The sequence below is a fragment of the Harpia harpyja genome, chromosome 6, assembly GCF_026419915.1.
Source record: "Harpia harpyja isolate bHarHar1 chromosome 6, bHarHar1 primary haplotype, whole genome shotgun sequence".
NCBI lineage: Eukaryota > Metazoa > Chordata > Aves > Accipitriformes > Accipitridae > Harpia > Harpia harpyja.
Window position 1 is genome coordinate 28930840 of NC_068945.1, and position 21752 is coordinate 28952591.

At 40.4% G+C, this 21752-nt stretch overlaps 1 protein-coding gene across 1 annotated transcript in view; it reads right to left on the reverse strand.

The window, feature by feature from the left end:
• Nucleotides 1–1036, reverse strand: part of MRTFA (myocardin related transcription factor A) — a 50275-nt gene extending 49239 nt beyond the window's left edge. The window contains exon 1 of the mRNA XM_052790784.1: nucleotides 817–1036. Coding sequence (XP_052646744.1) covers nucleotides 817–943 — 127 coding nt within the window. The 5' untranslated portion in view covers nucleotides 944–1036. The remainder of the gene's footprint in view (nucleotides 1–816) is intronic.
• Nucleotides 1037–21752: the final 20716 nt, after the last annotated feature.

Here is a 21752-nt window from a genome sequence, read left to right on the forward strand (position 1 = left end):
TTCCTATTAAAATTTCACCTGTAGCTAGACAGATCCAGTATTTCTGATAAAACACATTATTTTATGTTTGCCACTGGCATTTTGTTATGTTCTGCCATTCTTGCCTGTAATCTTTTCCCAGTTCCTGTTTGTTGCTATTTATTATGCTGCACACTATGAATGGATCACTGTTTTCATCTTCTCAACCTTTTTAAATCCCTCCAGATCTTCTTCTTTCCTCATAGATATAACTCCCTAAAATCTGACCTCTGTCTGTCTACATAATCTTTCACAATTGACAAATGCCCGTAAAAAAAAAATCACATGTATTTGCAGGAGAATACCATTATCTAAAACAGAATCACATTTAGATATACACACCCCACTCCTTTCACACTCTCCAAACAACAACATACTGAAACTTAAAACATGACACTACCTCCTTCAAGGCAGAGTTGCCACTCAAGAACAAGCCTTACACCTTTAATAAAACAGCCTTAAAACATGGCTCACAAGAGCCCTACACACATAGAGGAGAGGAATAAATTTAAACTCTGAAATTAAAACTTCCAAACGCAAGTGAAATTGCCCCAAGGTCCAGGCACTGCAAGTCACTACATACAGAGCTCCAGCCTTGTTCTGTGACATGCTTATGAGCGCCCTCAGGGACAACAGGTCACAGGAGTCAGTGGGAAACCCAAAATCTGGACTACTGCCCAGAAAAGAAAAAGCAGGCAGACTCAATATGCAAGAGAAAAAAAGAAAAAAAAAAAGAAAAAACCCAACCCACAAACCAATTGCACAGTGCCTACAACAAAGAACGCAGAGCCTGCTAACCTTCTCGTAAGCTGTAGTATGAATCCTGATATGTGCTTGAATAGCTCTTCCCTTGCTTTGACACAGTCTCTGCAAGCGGCACAATCCCGACATAGGCAGGCTGGAGTGTCTTGGCTTTATCCAACATATTAGAGGAAATCCCTGGACCTGAAGGCAGATTCTGTAACACAGGAGGCGTCCCAGGCTACTGGAAGGGGTGCTTAATCCTCACAAGACACCCAACCGCAATCCCTCTACCAGGTTTCAGTCACTGCACCAAGCGGTAGAGTGGAAAAAAAAAACTAGTTTACTGCTAGATTCCAACGCTGTGCTTGCATAGGAACAGAGAGGTACCTGAGGCACAGACAAATCCTGACAGCCAACATCTAAAGATTAGAATCAGCAAGGCTCTTGGCAAAACTTTTCTTCCTACTATCTTAAAGCTCAGACAGAAACTTCACTGTTTCAGCAAGCGGCTATAAGCATTCAGGATCCCAGTATGCAGAGCGGTGCTTATCAACAGATGCGTGGACTTCTTCGTGGGGCCACTTGCAGTAACAGCCAACCTCATTCACCCAAAATAGTGAACAGTTGGTTTCTCTACTCACACTACAGACACCTGCCAGACAGGCAATATCATGTGATTGAGCACTACCCTCCCTGCCCCTGCACCTCCCAACTGTAAGCTCGCCGTGCACACAGCTAGCAGAACACCACCACTCTGAGTGCAGAAGCATGCTGCCTTTTTTCCCTTCCTGTTCAAACTATTTGAAATGGAATTCTAGCTGTGGAGAAAACTAAACTGATAAGCTGGGAAACAAAGTTCTCATATGCATTTGCTCTGAGACCACATACAGGTAACAGGAGGCTTCTGTACAAGCACACGTTCTTGCCTCTTCTTCCCTTATATCCTTTCTCCCAACTTGCAAAAACACCTAACTGAAGATAACCTGCAGCCCCCAACCAGTAACCCTCTACACAAGCACTAAAACTTCAGCACCTGTGCTGGTATGGAGGCAGTCATCTCACCTGGAGCTTATTTAATGCACATCATGAACAGACACCGTATGGCTGACAAACTTTGGTTATACATACTGCCCAGCATGGTAATGGAATTGGAAGTGACTAGGGAAAAGCATGCTCCAACCGAATAACAGCCAGGAGGAAGTCTGAGGGGAAGGAAAAAAAAAAAAAAAAAGAGAGAAAGGAAAACAAAACCAAAAACAAACCTTGTCCAGTGAATACACATACCTGAAAAAAAACTACTCTGGTGTCTCTCCAGGAAAAAAAAAAAAAAAAAAAAAAAGATGAATAGCAGTCAGTGTCATCCCACAAGCCTGAAGCAAAGATAGCCATATGGACATTACAAAAATAAGAGGGTGAATACTCTAAACCCTATTGAAACAGTCTCCATTTCATATTCTGCACACACCCCCTCAATCAAGACAAAAATTTCTCATCTCCAAATAGTTTGAGAGGCATCCAAGCCATTTCACAGAGCGAGGCTGGAGCAACAACAAGGGGAAAAAAGTCTCTAATAACAAAGCTCATATCTGAGAAAAGTGGTGTTCAGTCAGATTTAGAAAACAGGACTTTAACTCTGCCATAAGCTGCACTAGAGGAATGAAACAAACTAACATTTTTAAGTTACAAACTAAAAAGTAATATACAGAATTTTACATGTTTACTAAATAATGATGCTAGCTGGCATCAGTGACATTTCTGAGCACCTTCAACGGTACACGTCTTATTCTGAAATGTTCTACCTTCACTCAGAGAAGAATCCAAACTCTAAAGTTCCTGTGGGTAAAAAAATACCTTTGGTGATAATATAAAGATCTGTAACAGCATTATTCTTAAGTTACCCATGTATACTCAACACAAACTCTTAAGTTTAGGATTTGTAAAAGTCAAGTAAAGGTTCAGTTTCACAATGAACTGTGGCCAGTAAGGTCAAATTACTGCATAAGTAAATGAGCCCGCTTTTGCATAAGCATTAGCAGTCATGAAGCTGCAGAGAGCTGCCTGGGGAAGCTGACCGGGCAGACCACAAGAGCGCTAAAGCCAGGATGAAGGACAAGAGAATGAAACACGCTGTCCACATCTCCCCTTGCAGCAGCAACACAGAACTGCACATTGAATCAGGCCTGATACTCTGTGCAGACGGGTCCTATAATTACTGTAATAACTGAAGAACAACTACCCTGTGCCAGACTGAATCCTACTTCTTCTGGCAAACAATACACCATCTGGATGTTGGAAATGACAAGATTCAGCTACAGAGGTCAAAGACTGCTACTACTTTGCGAACCAGGGCCTCTGAGCTAGCAGCTCACTACAGTCTCCGAGGCCTGGGAAATGCGAGCCGGTTGCTCCATCCAGCTGATTCACCAATACCCAGGTATTGCCGAAACAGCCCTAAGACGTTGCCCAAGTTCTGATGAAGAAAACTTTTAAGAACTGAAAGAAGAGAGGCACCAAGGAGCTAATAATACATGAAATCCACTGCCAGTTTTGGCAATCTGGTGATATAACCAATCCTTTATAACTGACAACTCCAACTTGATGAAGATTTGATCTTCTCGATGTACTATTGCAGAGCTGCACATATGTATGCAGACATACCTTTCTTTCTTCCTATGCAGAAAACAGCTTGGCAAGAAAAACACCCGAGTGGCTCAATAGTAGGTAGATAAATCTTTTCTTTGCTGAGCAAGTGTTTTGGGTTTGTGTGGTGGGGTTTTTGGTAGCAAGGGAGGGGCCGCAGGGCCCGCTCCTGTGAGAAGCTGCTCGAAGCTCATACAGATTCTGATAGATGAGTAAAGACTAAGAGCAACCTGTCTGGTATGAAACACTGACACTACTGCCAGATGTTGATGAGCATCAAAAAGTTAAACAAAAGTTTAATTTGTTTTGTTGGATCCTGATGTACTGATACAAGATCTGAAAGTCTGACCAATGATCACATGGGCAGAAATATCAATGCACTGTAAGAACACATTAAGGCCTGATAAGTAATTTCAACAGTTACTTTGGAAATCAGCAGGGTAGATGGGAAGGTCTGTTTCATGGCATAGGTAGGATTTCCAACAACAGTTTAAGTTGCTTAACCACTGCAGAAAAGTAGGATCAACCCATGCCAATGTACATCCAACATTCAGTATCTTGCACAACCTTTAGCCTGGAATTGGCACCAGTGCTGTTGGCAGAAAGATCACCTTTGCCAACAGGACCTAGGTATTTGCCACAGATTTCTGGTCTGGAAAACATCAGGCCTAATTTTCATAATCTGTCCATGAGACATCTATTGAGCCTTACATCGTCTGACTTTCAAGTCTGAAATGAGATACAGATTGTGGGAATGTATTCTTCCTCAAGATGCTGCATAACTATTTATACCCTCACACAGAAATAAAAAGAAACATCAGGTGCACATACGGCTTGCACAGATACTGCTGCTAGTTCTGAGGCCTGGTGGGCACAGAATGCAATACTTGTGTTTGAATGTCAGTTATCATTACTTACTCACTATTTTGAATGAATTTGAATGACTTCATTAGCTTTCTCTTCTTTTATTTTTCTATCCTCAAAAGCCAAGGCAGCATATAAGCAGTAGCTTTTTCAAATTCCCATTCTGTGTTAGAAGAGAAATATGGAAGAGTGAACCACCTCCAGGTTAAGTTCTAACCCTGCTGTAGATATTTGACCTTTAAATTCCAGGAACACACAAAAAATTGCCTGTGCAAAGTTAGCATCAGAACTGCAAGGTTCTTGCTTGCTACCACAGCTTGCTACCACCAAAAGGATCACACCCAGTTCACCTTCTGCTCTTCTTGCAGCCATGCCCTCTCTTAGCCTCCTTAATACCAGTTCTGACATTCATCTGGTATCTTAATGAGCCAATTCAACCTACTAAACATCATTACCATCAGGTGGGATGAGCACCACAGCTGGTGGCTGGTGAACACAGCTGGGAAGGGAGAGAGGGGCTACAGTCTTGACACAGGCTAGACTTTGGATCGGCTCAGCTGTAACACAAAACTGCATCATTAGTTTTATCCCCAAAAATGAATGTATTCTTTAAATTCAAACTAATGAGCAGATAGAAAATGCTCTTACAACCCCCACCGACAAAAACTTAAAATGTGCATTGTTTTCCGCCTTTCACCTCCAGTCCTCTTCGCAGCTCAGTGCAGGTTGTCTGTCTTTCTTCCCCTGGTAATAATGTTCTCAGACAGCACAATGCCTGCAAGGATCTTCATGCACACAATTTAGTGATGAAATATAAACAATGTACTCCTAAGAACTGGGAAACAGCTGCAATATATGCTCACTCAGGCAATATGAGAAAGATCTCAGTCGAGGTCTAAGCCAGATGGACCCTCAGAAAGAAGTATGAGCCCACTATATTTGAAGACCTGTCTCTGATATTTCTAGCGAGTGACAAAAGCTGGAAAAATAACAGAATGCTGCACCTACATCATTGTAAAGCTGTGATGTCTTATGACTCTATTCATTTTATACTTCAAAATAAATACAGACTTCACACTGACACTTGTGTTCCTCACTTTTTCTCAGCTAAGGATCAGATTTATGTAATGTGAGTTTGCTTTGGATATTCCCAGGATCCTGCCTCCCACCAACAGTGGCCTTCAGGAAGAGGTAGAAACGCCAAGCTGGGAGCACTGTACATTCTTGCTTCTCCAGTTCTCAGGAAGAGCCTGAAGTTTACATACTCTTATCCTTTCAGTTAGCTGGTGACAGCTAGTGCTGCCACTCAGCATTCAGAAAACTCCTAGACATGACAGGTAGCCAAAGGTAAACCACCATGCAGATGTAAAAAAAGGCAACAGCAGCCGGCATGCCTGGGAACCTGGACCTTTGCCGTAGCTTTTGAGCGGCTCTTCAGTCCCCCAACCCACTCTGGGATATACCACCACCCCCACTTTTGGCAAGTTGGCTGTCATTGAGCTGTAAATACTGTGAGTTGAAAGCATAAAAATAGCTGCTGCACAGGCTGGAAAACCTATCAGATGATGTCAAGGCGCGTTTTGAGCCCTCCCCTCCCCCCCACCACTTCCTTTCCTATGTCACTTTCTCATTACCTCACTGTCTCTAATTCTGAAAGTGCTTCTCTCTGCATCTTTCAGCTGCCAAAGAGAACTTTACACAGCAGCTAAAGCCAAATCAACCCCCAGCACATATATAAACTCTGCCACCCACCCCATTCCTTGGCTTCAGCCAAGATGTGAGTTTGCCTTTCCCTGAAAACACACACATGAAATCCACGATCCCTATCTGCAAAACACAGGAGCGAGAAGAATCAGTTCAGCCCAAGGAATGCAACGCTGATCTGCATTTGATTAAGTCCGTAGATAAGCAGTTTCCAACCAGCAAGGCAAGTCAACATTGTTAAGTGAGGTGTGGAGAGACAGCAGCAGCGATGCCACATCCCCCTCTCCCCAACACGAGTCACTCAGCCCTGCCTCTCTCCCTGGCTCTGCAGACCTGAGGAGGAAGGAGAGGCAGAAGGAAGCCAAAACCTTTGCTTTTCCCACCTCTCCCCTCCCCAGGCCAAGAACACACTTGGTCAGTGTTACTGACAAAAGGTCATCTGCAAAGAGACTATGGCAATGTTGCTACAAGGGCAAAGAGGGGAAGGAGAGAGAGGAAGGGAAGCAGAGATGGTGGTTCACTTATGGTCCATGCCTCTCCTCCCCCCTCCCCCCCCCCCCCCCCCAGGACCACTTGGTTACTGAGGAAGCCAGGGGTGATAAAGAAAAGGAAATGGTCCAGAAGTCTACTCTACTCTAGATCATAACAAAACAAAAGCATGATGCAGCACATGCTCCTAACGTTACTACATGGAGTGTTACACCTGCTCAGAATGTGTCATCTACACAGCCAAAGAAAGCGGTGCAACTTTTAAAGACAAGTTGGTTAAATTCACTTTTTTTTTTTGAGTTGGATTTTCTTTTGCAAACCACTGGCAACAGTTCTGTCAATGCTGACCTCTAGAAAGCTGCAAATAAACTCCTTGACTACACAACAGTGTTGCCTATGTAGAGATTTCTAGCCAAAAGAAATGCAACTAGTAGGTAGATTTCTCTGGCTAATGTGGAAGGATGCTGTCCACAACAGAAAACTTCACAGTAGAGGGCAGGAGGAAAGCGGGGGGATTAAGAGAAAGAAGTTTTATAGCTAGTTCCCAAACAACTGCTGTCCACTGTGCATACGAGCCCAACAAAAACAAGCAAGTAAATTAAAAGCACATATCCAAACACATTTTATTTGTTATTTTTACCATTTGGGTTGATAAATTCTGGTTATATGCAGACTGTCGCATACCTCTTTATAGTTCAAAATTACTAGCCCTTCTTCAAGTTACCACCCCCTGCTGAGCCCCCAGAACCAGTTGTATGAATGCTCTCACTCTGTTCCAGTGCAAAGTTGGAAAGATTAGCTCAAGTTACTTGTGCTAAGCCAACGAGCTTCACAGTGAGAGCTCACACATCAAGCACGGCATCTCAAATGTGGGGTGGGTATCTTCAGTGGAGGGACTTAACTGAGAGCTGCTCCAGTTGGAATTGCAACAGAATTCCCATATATTCCTTTAGTTCAGCTATTACCCATCTTGCTCTCAAATAATTGCTTAAGACCAAAGAAAGTAAGAGTAACAGTTCCCTGCTCTTACCTAAGAGCAATAGTTTACCGGCTATAAAGGAGTCAAAGGTTTCAAGCCAGAGACAGTTACCCAAGATTCAACAAACTTAAAATTGTGCTCACACACATGCAGATGTGCATTTCTCCACTACCACCACCACACACAGGCAGGAACATCAAGAGATTGCAGGAAGACTGACACGTGAGTAAGTATATACTGTGCCCAATGAAGAACACTGAGCACAAAGAGACCAGACTTTTCAAAACATTTCCTCTTGCAGATATTCTAGGCTTTAAACCACTATGAACAAGTGAAAACAGAAAAACCCAAAACATTTGGTTTTGCTCTTGAGAGCAGAAAAAAAGAGGAAGTTCTGGCTGCCAGACCAAGGGGGGTAGTGAGCAGGACAGAGCGGAAAAGGAGGCAATTTGAATTTGTCTTAAAACAGCAATTTCTTTTTAGGAGGGAGTAACTGGGAAAGGACAGGAGAAAGATACCCTTTCCCTCATGTTAAGGCATGCCTAAGAGCTTGAGAAGTATGTCACTAATTCCTGTGGTTGCTGAATAGAAGATAGCCCGCACTTATCCCTCCCACATCTTTTCTGGCAATAAAAGGTTTCTTCTCTATCAAACCCTCCTGCTGCGCAAAGGGGCTACCTGCAAACACTTGGAAAATGCAGTCTATTTTTAAACTACCCAAGCAAGAGAGGAAACAGCCAGGCTGCACTCAATGTTCATGCACTGCTTGTGAAAGGATTAGCAAATGCTTCATTTTCTTCTTAGTTTATACTAGCAGAATAGCTACTAGGTAAACCCTCACCACAGGATTGTGACTTTTGCCCAGAAAGCTGCTGTTCCTTCCCCAAACATATCAGTTACATGGGCAATAACAACATTGTTGAGGCTCAATATGACAATTATCCTTGGTTAATCTGATACAGAATTGCAATCCCAGAATCCAGATGTTTATTAAAATGTCTATTTACCCCTTATGGTTGCAGAAGACTGCTTCCTAACTTGAAACAACTATGCGCTAATGTAGGTACAATTCTAAAAAGACCATAAACCATCCCATTCATTTAAAACATTAGTAGCCAACGATAATAGTTTTAGACGTGGGGTTTTTTTCAACAGTTAACTTTTTCTCTAAAAATGGTTCGAGTGCTTTGTCACAGTCAGATAGTAGTGAGGCTTGGATGAGGTCAAGTAGGAGAGGAAGCTTTATGATACTTCTAAGCCAATTCAGTGGTTAGCTGCCACTGAAAGTGGTGGTCTCCTTTTCCATTGTCACGGATGCTCATCTCACCCCACAGTAAAAAACAGCTATTGTCAGGATTACTTGAGACAGGAAATAATATTGTCCTTAGAATGTAAAATTCAGTTCTTGCATTGCCAAAGATCTATAAATCACCTCCAATGTCAAATGTTCGAGTTCCTCTTTTAGTGCCGAAACTCAGCTATTCCCTGGATAGACGCCAATCTCAAGCTTTTGTGGCGGCTTCGACAACTGAATTTATGTTTGCAGTATAAAAATGTATAGCATGTTCGAGTTTTAATCTTTACGTACAACATAAAATAAGTCTGAGACAACGTCAAGGCATGCAACCATTTAATCTCATAGAATGGACTGCACTGATCCTGGAAAGGGCTTCCAGGTCTGGTATTGACTCATTCTCCCTCCACACGTGCAGACATTTCAGACCTTAAGTACAACATAAAGCATGAATCGCAAGAGGGAGATAGCATGAGACTGGATTTGGGATAGTTTTTACCTGCATGTGACTAAATTATTCAGCTTTTGATTAGCGGGAAAAATATCCTGGTTATGCTATGGTGGAAGAAGTCCTTTAATGCCTTCATGGGATTCACTTGCCTGCCACTTCAGGAAGATGCGGTTTTGACGATGCTACTATTCCTTCTCCATAGACTACATTAAGTAAATCATATTATGCATTAACCAAACCAAAGGTTTATTTTCCCTGAAGCTGTTCAAGGCTATAACAGAAGACAGACTCTTGGTATGAAATGTACAACTTCTCCCAGTTCATACATCATTTGTACCTCTCCCCAATGATTTGGTCACAATACTCACAGGTACCAGACCAAAACATAGTATTTTCCCCAAACAACCTGAACTGACCTAAAATATTCATGCAGTTCACGATAAATCCCATTTTCCAAGCATTTGAAAAGAACCATGTCTGGATGGAAAAAAAGCTCACCAAAAATCAGGCTTGAGCAAGAAACAGTAATTTGCACAGACAGAGCCATAAAGACAAGAGCTCCCTTCAGTGAAAACCAGGGTGAGCTACCTTGCTTTTACTGCTCAGTACCTCAGTGTAAGTTCACATGTACAGGGAATTGCCACAAAACATAACACTGTAGCTTTATATCCTAAATTTAGCCTGCACATATCCATGTTCCAAACCTCTGCCCCAAAGACCTTTCCACATACGTGAGACCGCAATTTTTTAGGCACCCATGGTACTACCATTGCTGCCAAAAATTTAAAGCAGAAAAGATTTTAGAGAGGTAGGGAAAGCACAATAAAATACTCCACATGGTTTGATCTGACCTATGTGGTTATGGAGCATGATTACTTTTAAAACAAATTTTATCTCATATCCAAGAGTTCTGGTAATCCTGGCCATGAAAGCAAAGAGAAAAGGCAAGTAACCGGGAAGGTGTATCCTATTCTGTTGCCCCAGCAAAACCTACCAAAACTTGAGTTTTAATCCCCAACTGGCTTAAAAGCATTGAAAGGCATGCAGCCTAAGTGCCTGTAACTGTAAAGATAACTATGCTTGGAACATTATGGTCTGATTCGGGCCTCAGCTTTCTGTTCTGCTTTCCTCCTCATAAATCTGTGAGCTCACCTGAAACAATATGCAGAGAAGTCTCGGCGGTCACTATCTTTCATCAGCTGCCTGGTATCCCTTTAAGATCTTCTTTTGTTGCTTTGGTATGAGTTACCAGAACTCATCAGTCAGAACCTCACATTTATGGATTCTAAACAATTCAGTTCTATTAAAAACCCTTTGGTTTGATAAACTGGGTTAAAACAAGTAGAGAGATTTACATGTAACACGGAGCCTGTGTCAGAACTGGAATTAGAAACCCTAGCATCCTTCCTTGGCCACCGAATCTATTTTATGAATCCAGACACAAGAGATGGACCATTAAAGTGGGACCGCATAAAAACAAACAGGTTGATGATCTATTTGAATAGACAAACATGGAACTGAAAAAGATACGGGTTTTATATGCCTGCCAGTTCTTATGATCTGACAGGACTTGGCTGCTCGCTCCCAATACATCTAACAGCTGGCTTAACAGAAGTCACTTACAAACAAACTCTTTAGAGCAAAAACAATTTTAACATTATAGACATTGCCATATGCCTACTTTTGGCAACTATGCTATAGTAAGTCCAGAATTTACTATAAACTCACAACTGTCTCCGACCAGAAAATATTTTTGCCTGAGCACGATGGCTATTGGTCAAAACTGTCTTTAGGTTTGAGCTACAATGTGGAAAGACAGACGTGGTAGAAGAGAGGAGAGCAGTGGATATTGTCTGTCCTGATTTAGTGAGGCTTGTGACACTGTCTCCTGTAAGATTCTCATAGAGAAGCTGATGAAGTATGAGCTGGATGAGGAGACAGTGAGGCGGACTGAAAACTGGCTCAATAGCTGGGCCCAAAGAGTGTACCAGGACATGTTGGGGGCTGAGTGGCTGGAAAGCAGCTTGGCAGAAAAGGGCCTGGGAATCCTGGCGGACACCAAGTTGAACAGGAGCCAGCAACGTGCCCTTGGCACAAAGGCGGCTAATGGTAACCTGGGCTGCATTAGGAGGAGTGTTCCCAGCAGATCAAGAGAGGTGATCCTTCCCCTCTACTCAGCACTGGTGAGGCCACACCTAGCATGCTGTGTCCAGTTCTGGGCTCCCCAGTACAGGAGAGACATGGACATACTGGAGAGAGTCCAGCAAAGGGCCATGAAGATGATGAAGGGACTGGAGCACCTCTCCTATGAAGAAAGGCTGAGAGAGCTGGAACTGTTCAGCCTGGAGAAGAGAAGGCTCAGGGGGATCTTATCAGTGTGTATAAATGCCTGAAGGGAGGGTACAAAGAAGATGGAGCCAGGCTCTTCTCAGTGGTGCCCAGGGACAGAACCAGAGGCAATGGGCACAGGCTGAAACACAGGAGGTTGGTTCCCTCTGAACATCGGGAAACACTGTTTACTGTGAGGGTGACTGAGCACTGGCACAGGTTGCCCAGGGAGGTTGTGGAGTCTCCATCCTTGGAGATATTCAAAAGTTGCCTGGACATGGTCCTGGGCAACCTGCTATAGGTGACCCTGACTGAGCAGGGGGTTAGAGAAGATGACCTCCAGAGATCCATTCCAGTCTCAACTATTCCGTGATAGATGTGTAACCACCTTTTTTCCAGCAGCTTGCTTGTCCATTCATAGATACATAACAACCTCAGAGTAAACACGAACAAAATTCTAACATGACAAACCACATACTGGGGAAATGCACATATTTTTAATATTCTCCTAAAAAAAATCACCCACTTCTAATTTCATACATTTCTTAATTATTTGAGTCTATCATGCACTGTATATTCTTCCCTGCTTCCTGATCTTTTCTCTTACTGCCCAGCCACTGCCACTGTTTACTGGTTGCATGATCTAGTGTTCAGCAGTTTTCTCATCCTATTGATGACTTCAGAGTTGAAATTGTTTCTCTTCTACCTTACTCAGTTTCACTATTCAGTACAGACCCAAGCCAGATGAAATAATCTAGCACCTTGCTCCACTTCTCATCATTCCTTCTTTTTGATGGCTCTAGGTTTCATAAGAAAGTTCAGCAAGTTAACTCAGCCCACTGATCCAGCAGAAAACTTTTTTTTTTTTTAATGGCTTTGTTTTCAGAAGTGAATTAGACTGCTCACAAAAAAGTCCAATCATCCAATTTACATCCAAGCTAGCTAGGGCTAAGCAGCAGGTGCACTGATCTCCTAATGATGAAAAACAGAGGAGTGAAAAGTACAGCCCCTTCCCCTCCCTTCCATTGGTCATGACAAATCATTGGGTCAGTTCAAACCACTTCTTATTTCACCCTTGAGTCAAGCTTCTTCATTTTAGTTTCAATCTCTTTACTGTAAAGAGATTGGACCCCAAGAGGCAGAGCTGCCACATTTCTGTTTGGAATATCCTGAAGATAAACATACAAGCATGTGCTATGTAGATTGCCAAAGCATGTACAATAGATCCAAAATTCTGTGGATGCATCAGGATTACTCTTTGTACTACCAGCACACTATATACTTAATTTGGAAAAGCACAACATTCTCAAGATATTTCAGATATATTATTATGATTATGCTGCAGAAATGTCTGGGATTTCTGAATGTCTTCTGCCCTCTCAGTTAATGGAGTGTAGTTCCAGCAAGGCAGCCAGACATCTGGAAATTCTGCACAAGTCTTAGAAGAACCCCCATGGTCCAGATGGGGATGGGGGGGAAGGAAAAAAAGTGGACAGTCTGGGAAAATCAGACATATAGCAGTCATATGAAAGTTTACAGGGAGAGGCAGTATCTGTTGTTAGATCAAACCTCTGGAAAGAAGAGCTCCCACCACAATTTAGGACCCTAGTTCTCCACAACCAACTCACACTTCAAGATTAAGTCTGAAAGCTCCTGTTCCACAATGCTTTTCAGGATGTGCTTCTGCTATCAGCATCCTGAAACCACCATCTTATATGAATAAAATTACACACAGCCAGCCTCCTTACACAAATTAGAGAGAACTACTTAAGCGTTTGACAATGCTAGAATTATGATCTTAGGACAGCCTTTCCCCACACAGTCCTCCCACACTTTTCCGTCTTCTGCCCCCAACAATTCTGTCCTCCTCCCCTAAACCAGTTGCTCACCATTCTTCACTAAAGAACTAATTTTTCCCTCTTGCTCACTCTCCAAATTATTAGCTACTCAAAACTCTAAATCACGGTCTGCAATCTCCTGTCCTAATTAAATCAAAGGAAAGAGTAGTTCGCATAAGTAACATTTTCAAGATCTAGTTTTAGCTTCCAGATTTTGCAGCAAAGTTTCCAGTCCTGCTTCAGGGCCAGAAGGTTAAACATTTCTCAATGACGCAGGCTCCCTTAGCGAGAGAGTGACGAGGAAGTGGTCCAAAAAACCTCATTCTTCCCAGGCACTACATCAACAACCACAGCAAACAGTGAGTGCCTCTCTCCGAGGAAAACTGGGAGGAGTGGAGCAGTCTCTTATTATAAGCAGTCACTTAGTCTGCCACCATAATGCAAAAGCCCAGTACAAGGAAGAGAACAAAACAAAGCATAACAAAAGAAAAGAAGAAAAAAACAACCCAGAAATGAGATCGTGTGTAGTACATTTAAAGCTATATGGAAATCAAAATAAAATTTTAAAAAATCCAACAAAAAAAAAAACCAAAACAAAACAAACGAACAAAAAAACGCACCCCAAAATAAAAACCAAACCAACTGAAACTTCTGTAGAATACTGCATTTCTGTTTAAAATTGCTATTCTTTTCTGGTCCATTTAGGTTGCTAGTAACTTTCTAGCTTAAACTTAAAGATGCTTTGACCTTTAAATGGGCTGAAATTTTCCTGCCTGAGAGACCACTTTTCATATACTACACTGTTCTAGACACTCACATTAGTCTCTGGATTTTCAAGATAAGATCAGCAATAGAGGTTTCTTCATAAGGAGCCTACTAATCTGGATATTGTTCTTGCTTAGTCTGAGGTAACACGGGGTCAGCAAAGGCATACTGCAAAGTGTTTTCTGTTTATTTCAGCTTTTAGTGGAAGAATGTTGAAGGCTCTAAGCCTTGGGAGTGTTTTGCAATAAAGTCAAGCTCAAGGTACTTTCTGAAGAGCTTAACCAAAAGTTTTGGGAGTTGTACTTTTTAACTGGTGGTACCTCAGTGTCAGTAACTTCAATAAATCAAAACTACTCAATTTATTTTTAAAAGGCATATATTTAACTTGAGTTCACATCAGTGAATGCAAAATCCAAATCTCAAATATTGAAAGACATAAACAAGGAAAACCAGCCTCAGTCAGAGTATCTCCAGCAGGGGAAAAAAAAAAAAAAAAAAAAAAAGGAAAAAGAAAAAAAAAAATCTCATCAAGGTCACTTATCATTACAGGCTGAAGAAGCCAGCTTGTGCTGCACTGGAAACTGCAACTTCTTTATTTGGGATACGCTCTTTTCTGAGAAAAAACAATCAGGGCAAAGAAAATGGAAAAGACTACAAAGAACCATAAATACATTTCTCAACCTACTTCTCAAACTGGATAGTTAAATAGGTTCCTAACCTGTTGGGATTCCAATGCTGTGCATAATGCCTAGGAAATATCATTAACATTACTTAAAGGATCTGATTTAAAATAAGCATCACGATAGAAAGATACAAAAAAAGTACTCAGCAGGTCACATTAGCAGACACTACTTTAGCACTTGACTACTTAAGAATACTGTAAGTGGATGCAGCTTCTTCTAGTGAAATTATTTCACTTGCATTAAGGTTTGCATCAGTTCAACTACAAAAAGCTATTTGGACTAAAAGACACTGACAGAGATGCTCATTTAGTATTGAAAACTGGAAGACTTTTAACCAAAGAGAGATATTCTAGGACAGCTTTCCAGTATGAGTTGCTGGCAAGTGAGAAATCTAAATTTTTAAACTGGTGTTCAATCAAATTATGAAGGGGAGTATAGAACCTGATTACTTGCAACAGCAGGGGAGTGGGCTCTGTGACCCTGAAGGGTAATTCCAGGTCTGTTTCTTTATGACTCCTCACCTACTTAAACTATTGCTAAGTTGCCACACTAAGATTAATCACAAAAGGGAGCTGTGCGAATGTAATTAAACTACTTTCCTATATTGATTCTGTTAGTATAATTCTCTTGACAAAGAAATTGAGGGAAGAGGGGGCCAATATTTCTTCCATTAAGATAAAGATTCTAGTTTCACCTCCATAAAGCAGGGCTCATGTCTCCTTAGCCACAAATGAAAAAAACAGTTCAGACCGCCCCAAGATAAGCTGAGGTTTCTCCATTTGAAAAGACAATTTGAAGTAAGTGTCAGTCTCTTCTCGAAAGAGCCCTGAGGTCAGAACAGCAGAGGGTGCTGTAAGTCTGAACTGAGGTGCATCAGCTCAGCAACAAGGAGCATCCAGATGCAACACGAAACTGTAGGTTACCTCGGGGTTTGGGGGCTGGTTTTTTGTTTGGGTTTTGTTTGGGTTTTAGTGGGGGGGAGGTTGTGCTGCAGGAATCATTTGAGACTAGTAACAGCAGATGGCAAACAGTTAAATATTAAAATTTTTCTATGTCAGTTTCCACATAACATCAAAACACAACATCAGAGACATTCCAAAAACCTCAACAGTTACTTATAATCCCCACCACTAATCTATACAGCTCTGGGCATACATTAGAGACTGATTCATATTGAAGCTTAGATATAAAAAAATTTTAATGCCTGTAATCAAAATGTAGACTGGACATGAATCCCATTATTACAAAAAAAAAAAAAATCCTGAATCTAAACCCTAATTTGAATTTCTGCAATCACACAGGAATGGAATGCTTTGTTAAACATTAGCCATCTCTTCAATGTGGCAAACACTGGATAGCAAGGAGTAACCAGGTAACTGGAAGACAGAACGGATGTGTGTCTGCACTGTATCCCTTTAGGCAAAGCATGTGTGGTGTAATCATCATACCAGTTTATAGAAACTCAGCATAACACAGGTTCAGATATTAATCCAGAACCTAAATTAGTGGCAGGCCACAAAGATGACTATGATCAGTCTGAGCCACAAAGATAACAATGATCAGTCTGAGCCTATTTAAATAATCATTAAGTAATTTTTATACAATCATGCCTAAAGACCCCAAATAAGAAGCTGATTTAAATAATTCTTCTTTACTTCCTTTTGCTCATGCACTTGAACCATGTTCCTAAAGAAAGGCTGATTCATATTCATCATGTAAATGAACAGGTAACTTACAGAATATGATGACAGCAATTAAATAGGGCCCATTATACATAATGCATTAATTTCGCAGCAAGGAAGACTCTGCTTTGATTAGTTCCAGCATATAAAACCTGACATGAGTTTACATGCATTTTAAACTTCCATTTAGTTTTTAATAGCAATTGGTGAATGATACAAAAAAATTCAATATGATGATGACAATCTTAGTACGTAGATTGGAAACTGGTTAAAATGCACACACACACCCCCCTTCCTTAAAGTTATTTCTCAATAGTTACGTTTTAAAGTAAGCTGGAGCCATAAGAAAGGTTAGGAAACAAAGCAGTCGGTGAATAATTGTCTTGTGTCTACCACATCTTTGCTGTTTTAGAACAAATGCAGCCTGTGTGTGCCCTTGCGAGTTCATCTTAGTTCATAGAACGGATAAAGACAAAAAGCTGCCTGGGTGGTTTTTCCTACTCCTTCTTTCTCAACCTGTAGCATAACACTCACTGCATAAAATGAATGGACAGAGTATTTTCAAAGCAGATATAGAAGAAATTACTATTTTTAAAAGGTAATTTAAGACTTCAACAAATACTTCCTCCAGGTTTTAATAGACTTCCAGCAGTTTCTTGTTTAAATTTGTCAGTAGAAATAGGTACTGCTCAACTAAGTGATTTTAATGAGTAGTCTTTATTGTAGACTCTCATTCTTGACAAAAAAAAAAAAAAGCATCCTTTATATATTTAGTTTCAGTACAATCCTTTAACTCTAGTTTGGCTAACACAACACCACAGTGATTTGATTACTCAATAGTTAATCACAGGGATAAAAGGCAGCAAAAGGTTCTGTTCAACTCTTTCATGAATGGAATAACTCAGTAATGTGCAGCTTACAGTTGTGCACTCCTCACTCCATGTCTTGTAACAGCCAACTCAGAACTTCATGCAGTTAGTAGCTCTGGCATAAAAATTTCCATATTTAAAGCTGACTTCAGGAACATCCCATTTGCTGCTTCGGAAAGAATTCCCACTGCATGATGATGATGAAGCTCACATAACTTTGTTCAGTCTTTGGATCACATGCAGGATTCTGGTTAAAAGCCAGTGAAGAGTCATTTTATCACAACTGAGAATATACACATCTTGGGGAACTGTACCAGCAACCAGGGAACTCTCTACACTCCCCAGGAACTTGCTACCTAGATACAGAAGGCTACATTTCCAAATGCCATAGATTTCAAACTGAAATCAAATCTAGTTTTAAAATGGTGATGATGCAAACTATAAAGCTAGGAGTGTTTTCCCCTCACCTCCACCCTCCATCCAAAACCAAAATCCTGATTGTGTTGATTCAAGAACTCATTGCAATCTTGAAATTCTAAGTTGGGCAGGGGAATAAAAAAATAAAAATCAGTATTTTAAGTTCTACTAGTCAAACAAAATGAAATGCCAAAAACTAGAGGAAAAAAATCACAACTAGAAGAATCTCTTACTAGGAAATGAAAAGAACAGTACGAAAAAAATCCTACTAACAGGTGCTTGAAAAAAACAAGATGAAGTTAGAAGGCATTTTAGTGCATGAATGAGAGGTTATTCTTACGAGTACCAAAAGCCAGCACTGAATTTAAACTTTATTTAAAACAGGGAAGAGAGAAAACCAACCACAGAAACTGCAGCTCTGACATTTGTCAGTCCTAAAAGAGCTGAAGAGGGGGACACCTCCTTTCTATGAATACACAGACATGCTGTCCCCTTTCTTCCCATTAAAAGCAGTTTAGGAGCTGACATCCTAAAGCACTTCAACTAAATACTTTAAAGAAGGAAGAGAAAGAGCCTGGGAGCTGTGTTTTAAAAGAAAGAATGAATGGGATCAGCATCAGTTTGTCCTAAATTGAGTTTAATTTATCCCTAATCAGCTAAAGTAGCTCAGAAATGCAACTTTTCCCCTGAAAATGAGTGAAGTTTTACATTTAATTCAAGATGACACTAATTTTCAGCTGAAATGATGGTTCCCTTTTCAGAACCAGTTGGATACAAAGCAAATTATACCAGAGAAGTCAAGTTTTATCCACCATGGAGAACTGAATTATTTCTATGCTCATTTACAATGCTGACTTCAAAACAACACTTCTTTTGTTCTCTAAATATGCATGGAAAAAACCCTCCTGTTCATCTAAACTGCACTTCTAACATTTTAGAACAACCTGCTTCTGGTTTGCATACCTGGCTTGATCTCTAATAAAGTCTAAGATCTTTTTTCAGCAGGTCAATGGAACAACATATCAAAACCCAAAGATGCTATCCAACAGATCACTCTGTTGAAGAGATTTTCATTTTTTTTGGTATACTCACAGAAAGAAATTAAGATTACACAGAGACAATTATTAATGTGCAACATATACCGAGACAGCGCAAACCACAGTATAGTGCACAGAAGCAAACCAATGCTACCCAGAACAGTATATGAAGAAGATTGTAAGTAGAGCAAATTTAGGAGAAATGGAATTCATTAACAAAAGTAGCCATTTGGCCAAGTGCCAACGTCCATTAATTCTGGCAATGCATTGTTAGACTCTAAGTGACCCTTAGTGGCAATAACTCTTACCTATCCATGCAAAACGTCTGCAAAAAATGATCTGAATTTTAGAGTTTATCTGTCTGGCTGAACGCACCTCTGTATGTGTACTGCACACACATTTCTGCCCAGCCACCTGCTAGAAGTCAGAAAAAGAAACGTGAACAATAATAACTAAAAGAAAAGAAGTGATATTATCTTTGAAAGTTTATGTTTGCCATTTAAGCACAAAATTTGCATATAGAAACCAGCAGCACACCCAAAACTCCTGAGATTTCCCTAACTTGCATGAGTGCCTCATATGAGTGTTCAAAAACACTTTTAAGTGTTACTGGATTGTAGATTGTGTCAAAAAAAACTATTCTTCTAGCACTCTTCCCTCTTCATATACAAAAAAAAAAAAACACCACCACCAAAAAACAACATTCATGACTCATTTTTTCAGTGGGTCAAACAGTCTGTTACAGAACAAAGCCAAGTCATATCAACAAACTATTCAGTCCGTATCTTGACCGAACAGTGACCAACAGCAAAAGAATTTGCAAGATCTCCACATGGGATAATTAGGTAGTGACATGAAAAACACAAAGGCTTCGGGGGAACAAAAAAAGAGGCTACATAGGGAGATTAGGTTGAAGTAGATGATGGGAAGGAAACAGCAAGCTTTTGGAATCAGCAAATAAAGAAAACAAATGAGTCAGATGCTGAGAGTCAAGGCAGCAAAAAGGACCAAGTGACTCTTAAAAGAGAAAAACGCTAATGAGGGAGCTCCCACTGCTAAGAGCTTGGTATAGATCTGCACATCAGCTTCATTTTCAACAGAATGAAAACACCGAAACTGACACAGGGCTGTTTCCAAAACTATATTCCTGAATATGAATGTAGAATTTTGCCTCACTGTGCAGGACCGCTTTTTGAATGACTGGGTCAGTAATACCATAGTTCTTCAAACAAGTTCAGTAGTCCAATGAGATGTCAAATGCAGCAGTTAAGTTTCTGCTCTTATTTTAGGAATTTTTTCTGGGTCCACTGCCTTTTTGAAATGTCTTTTCAGCTTGATTTTCACTTTTACTTCTTCTTCCTCAGCTGTCATCACTTGTATTGATTTTTTACTCTTCCCATTTTTGGTTTGACAGGTGTGTATAATTTTTTCTGGTTAATACAATGTGCACCTCACCAGTCATATTGTTTCTGCTTCACTTATGTTTTGTTCTGAAGAAATAGTCCCTTCCTGCTTAAGCTATTCTGCTCCCAGAATAGTAAAGTTGTATTCTCCCCTTAGTTCTTTCTCTAAAATATTAAGAATGTTTTCTCATCTTTAGTGTCAAATCTGTTACTTTTTATGTGTCCACCAACATGGAATACAAACATTACTTCCTATGTCAGCTATGGCTTCAGATACTGTTACTTCTGGAGTGGACTCCTATTAGTACCCAAGCATTAAATAAGCACAGTCTTATGACATGCACACTTTAAGAAGGTTTGGTCTATGGAGTGCAAGCTGTGTAAGGTCTATCAGGATAATTTATTTACCCAGCTTAGGCCATGATTCTCCTACTTCTTCAATGGCTGTTCAGAAACCTGGATGAGTTGACTGGGACAACTGTTTCCAGCTTCCATCTTTCCAGTAGGGCTTCTGGAAATGAACATCAGGACCAAGAAGCCTTGAGAAGTTAAGTCTTTCCTCATTAGAAGATTCTAGCTCCCAACAGAAAGGAGATACAATTTCAGTCTCTAAAAAGTCTCAAGTAGTTTGCCCAACAAACAACTTAATTACCTCACTAAGCCAAATAACAGTAGCAACCAACAGCAGCTGAAGTCACTAAATATTAAATTTTTTTAGAAAAAAAATGTTGAACAATTTGGTCTCAGCATCAAGTAGCCATTTTCCTTATCTAGAAGCTTGTAATACACTTTCATTATTCACGACTGATCTTTAAAACTTACTATGCACATGGTTCCATCCTGTTGTCATACTTAATTTCCCCAACAATCCTGTGAATCCATTTACGTGAACATTTGCCTGCTTCTTGCTTAATATTTTTCCAGCAGTGGTTGATCCAGGAGAAAAGAGAGCTGCCACTGATGGAAGAGGTGCAATAAATCTGTACCCCTCATTAGGTAAGCTAGGCTTGCCAGGAAATTGCCTCAACATTGCAGAACGCCACTGCATAATCTAGGACTAGGGTTAGCTGACTTAAGCGAAAGCTACATACAAGTACTCTTTAGTGGGAGAAACTCTCACCATAAGAATTAAATGCAAGCCTCAGGAGTTTTCATAATTTGGAAGAAACAAGAAACACAGCCACAAATAAAGTTTTGGAAAAAAGTAATACTAATATGAAGGCTCTTTCCCTAATTTTAACAAGTCTGACTTTATTCTGTGAGTTTCCACAGAATATCATGCACAAATTCAGTTAGAAGAACCTGAAATGTAAATTCCATGGCTCTTCCTTGTCTGAAAAAAAATTACCATAATTAGGAAACCTATTAGAAATAAAGCACATCGAGGTAAACATGTTTTTCAGGCCTTTACATAACAACTGTCCTACCAAGAAAAAAAATAATTTCTTTACAACAAAGACAGATTAGGTACTGTCTTGCTATGCACATTCTGTTCAATACCAAACACCTTGCTAATGTCTAAATCCTACCTCCAAAATTCACACAGA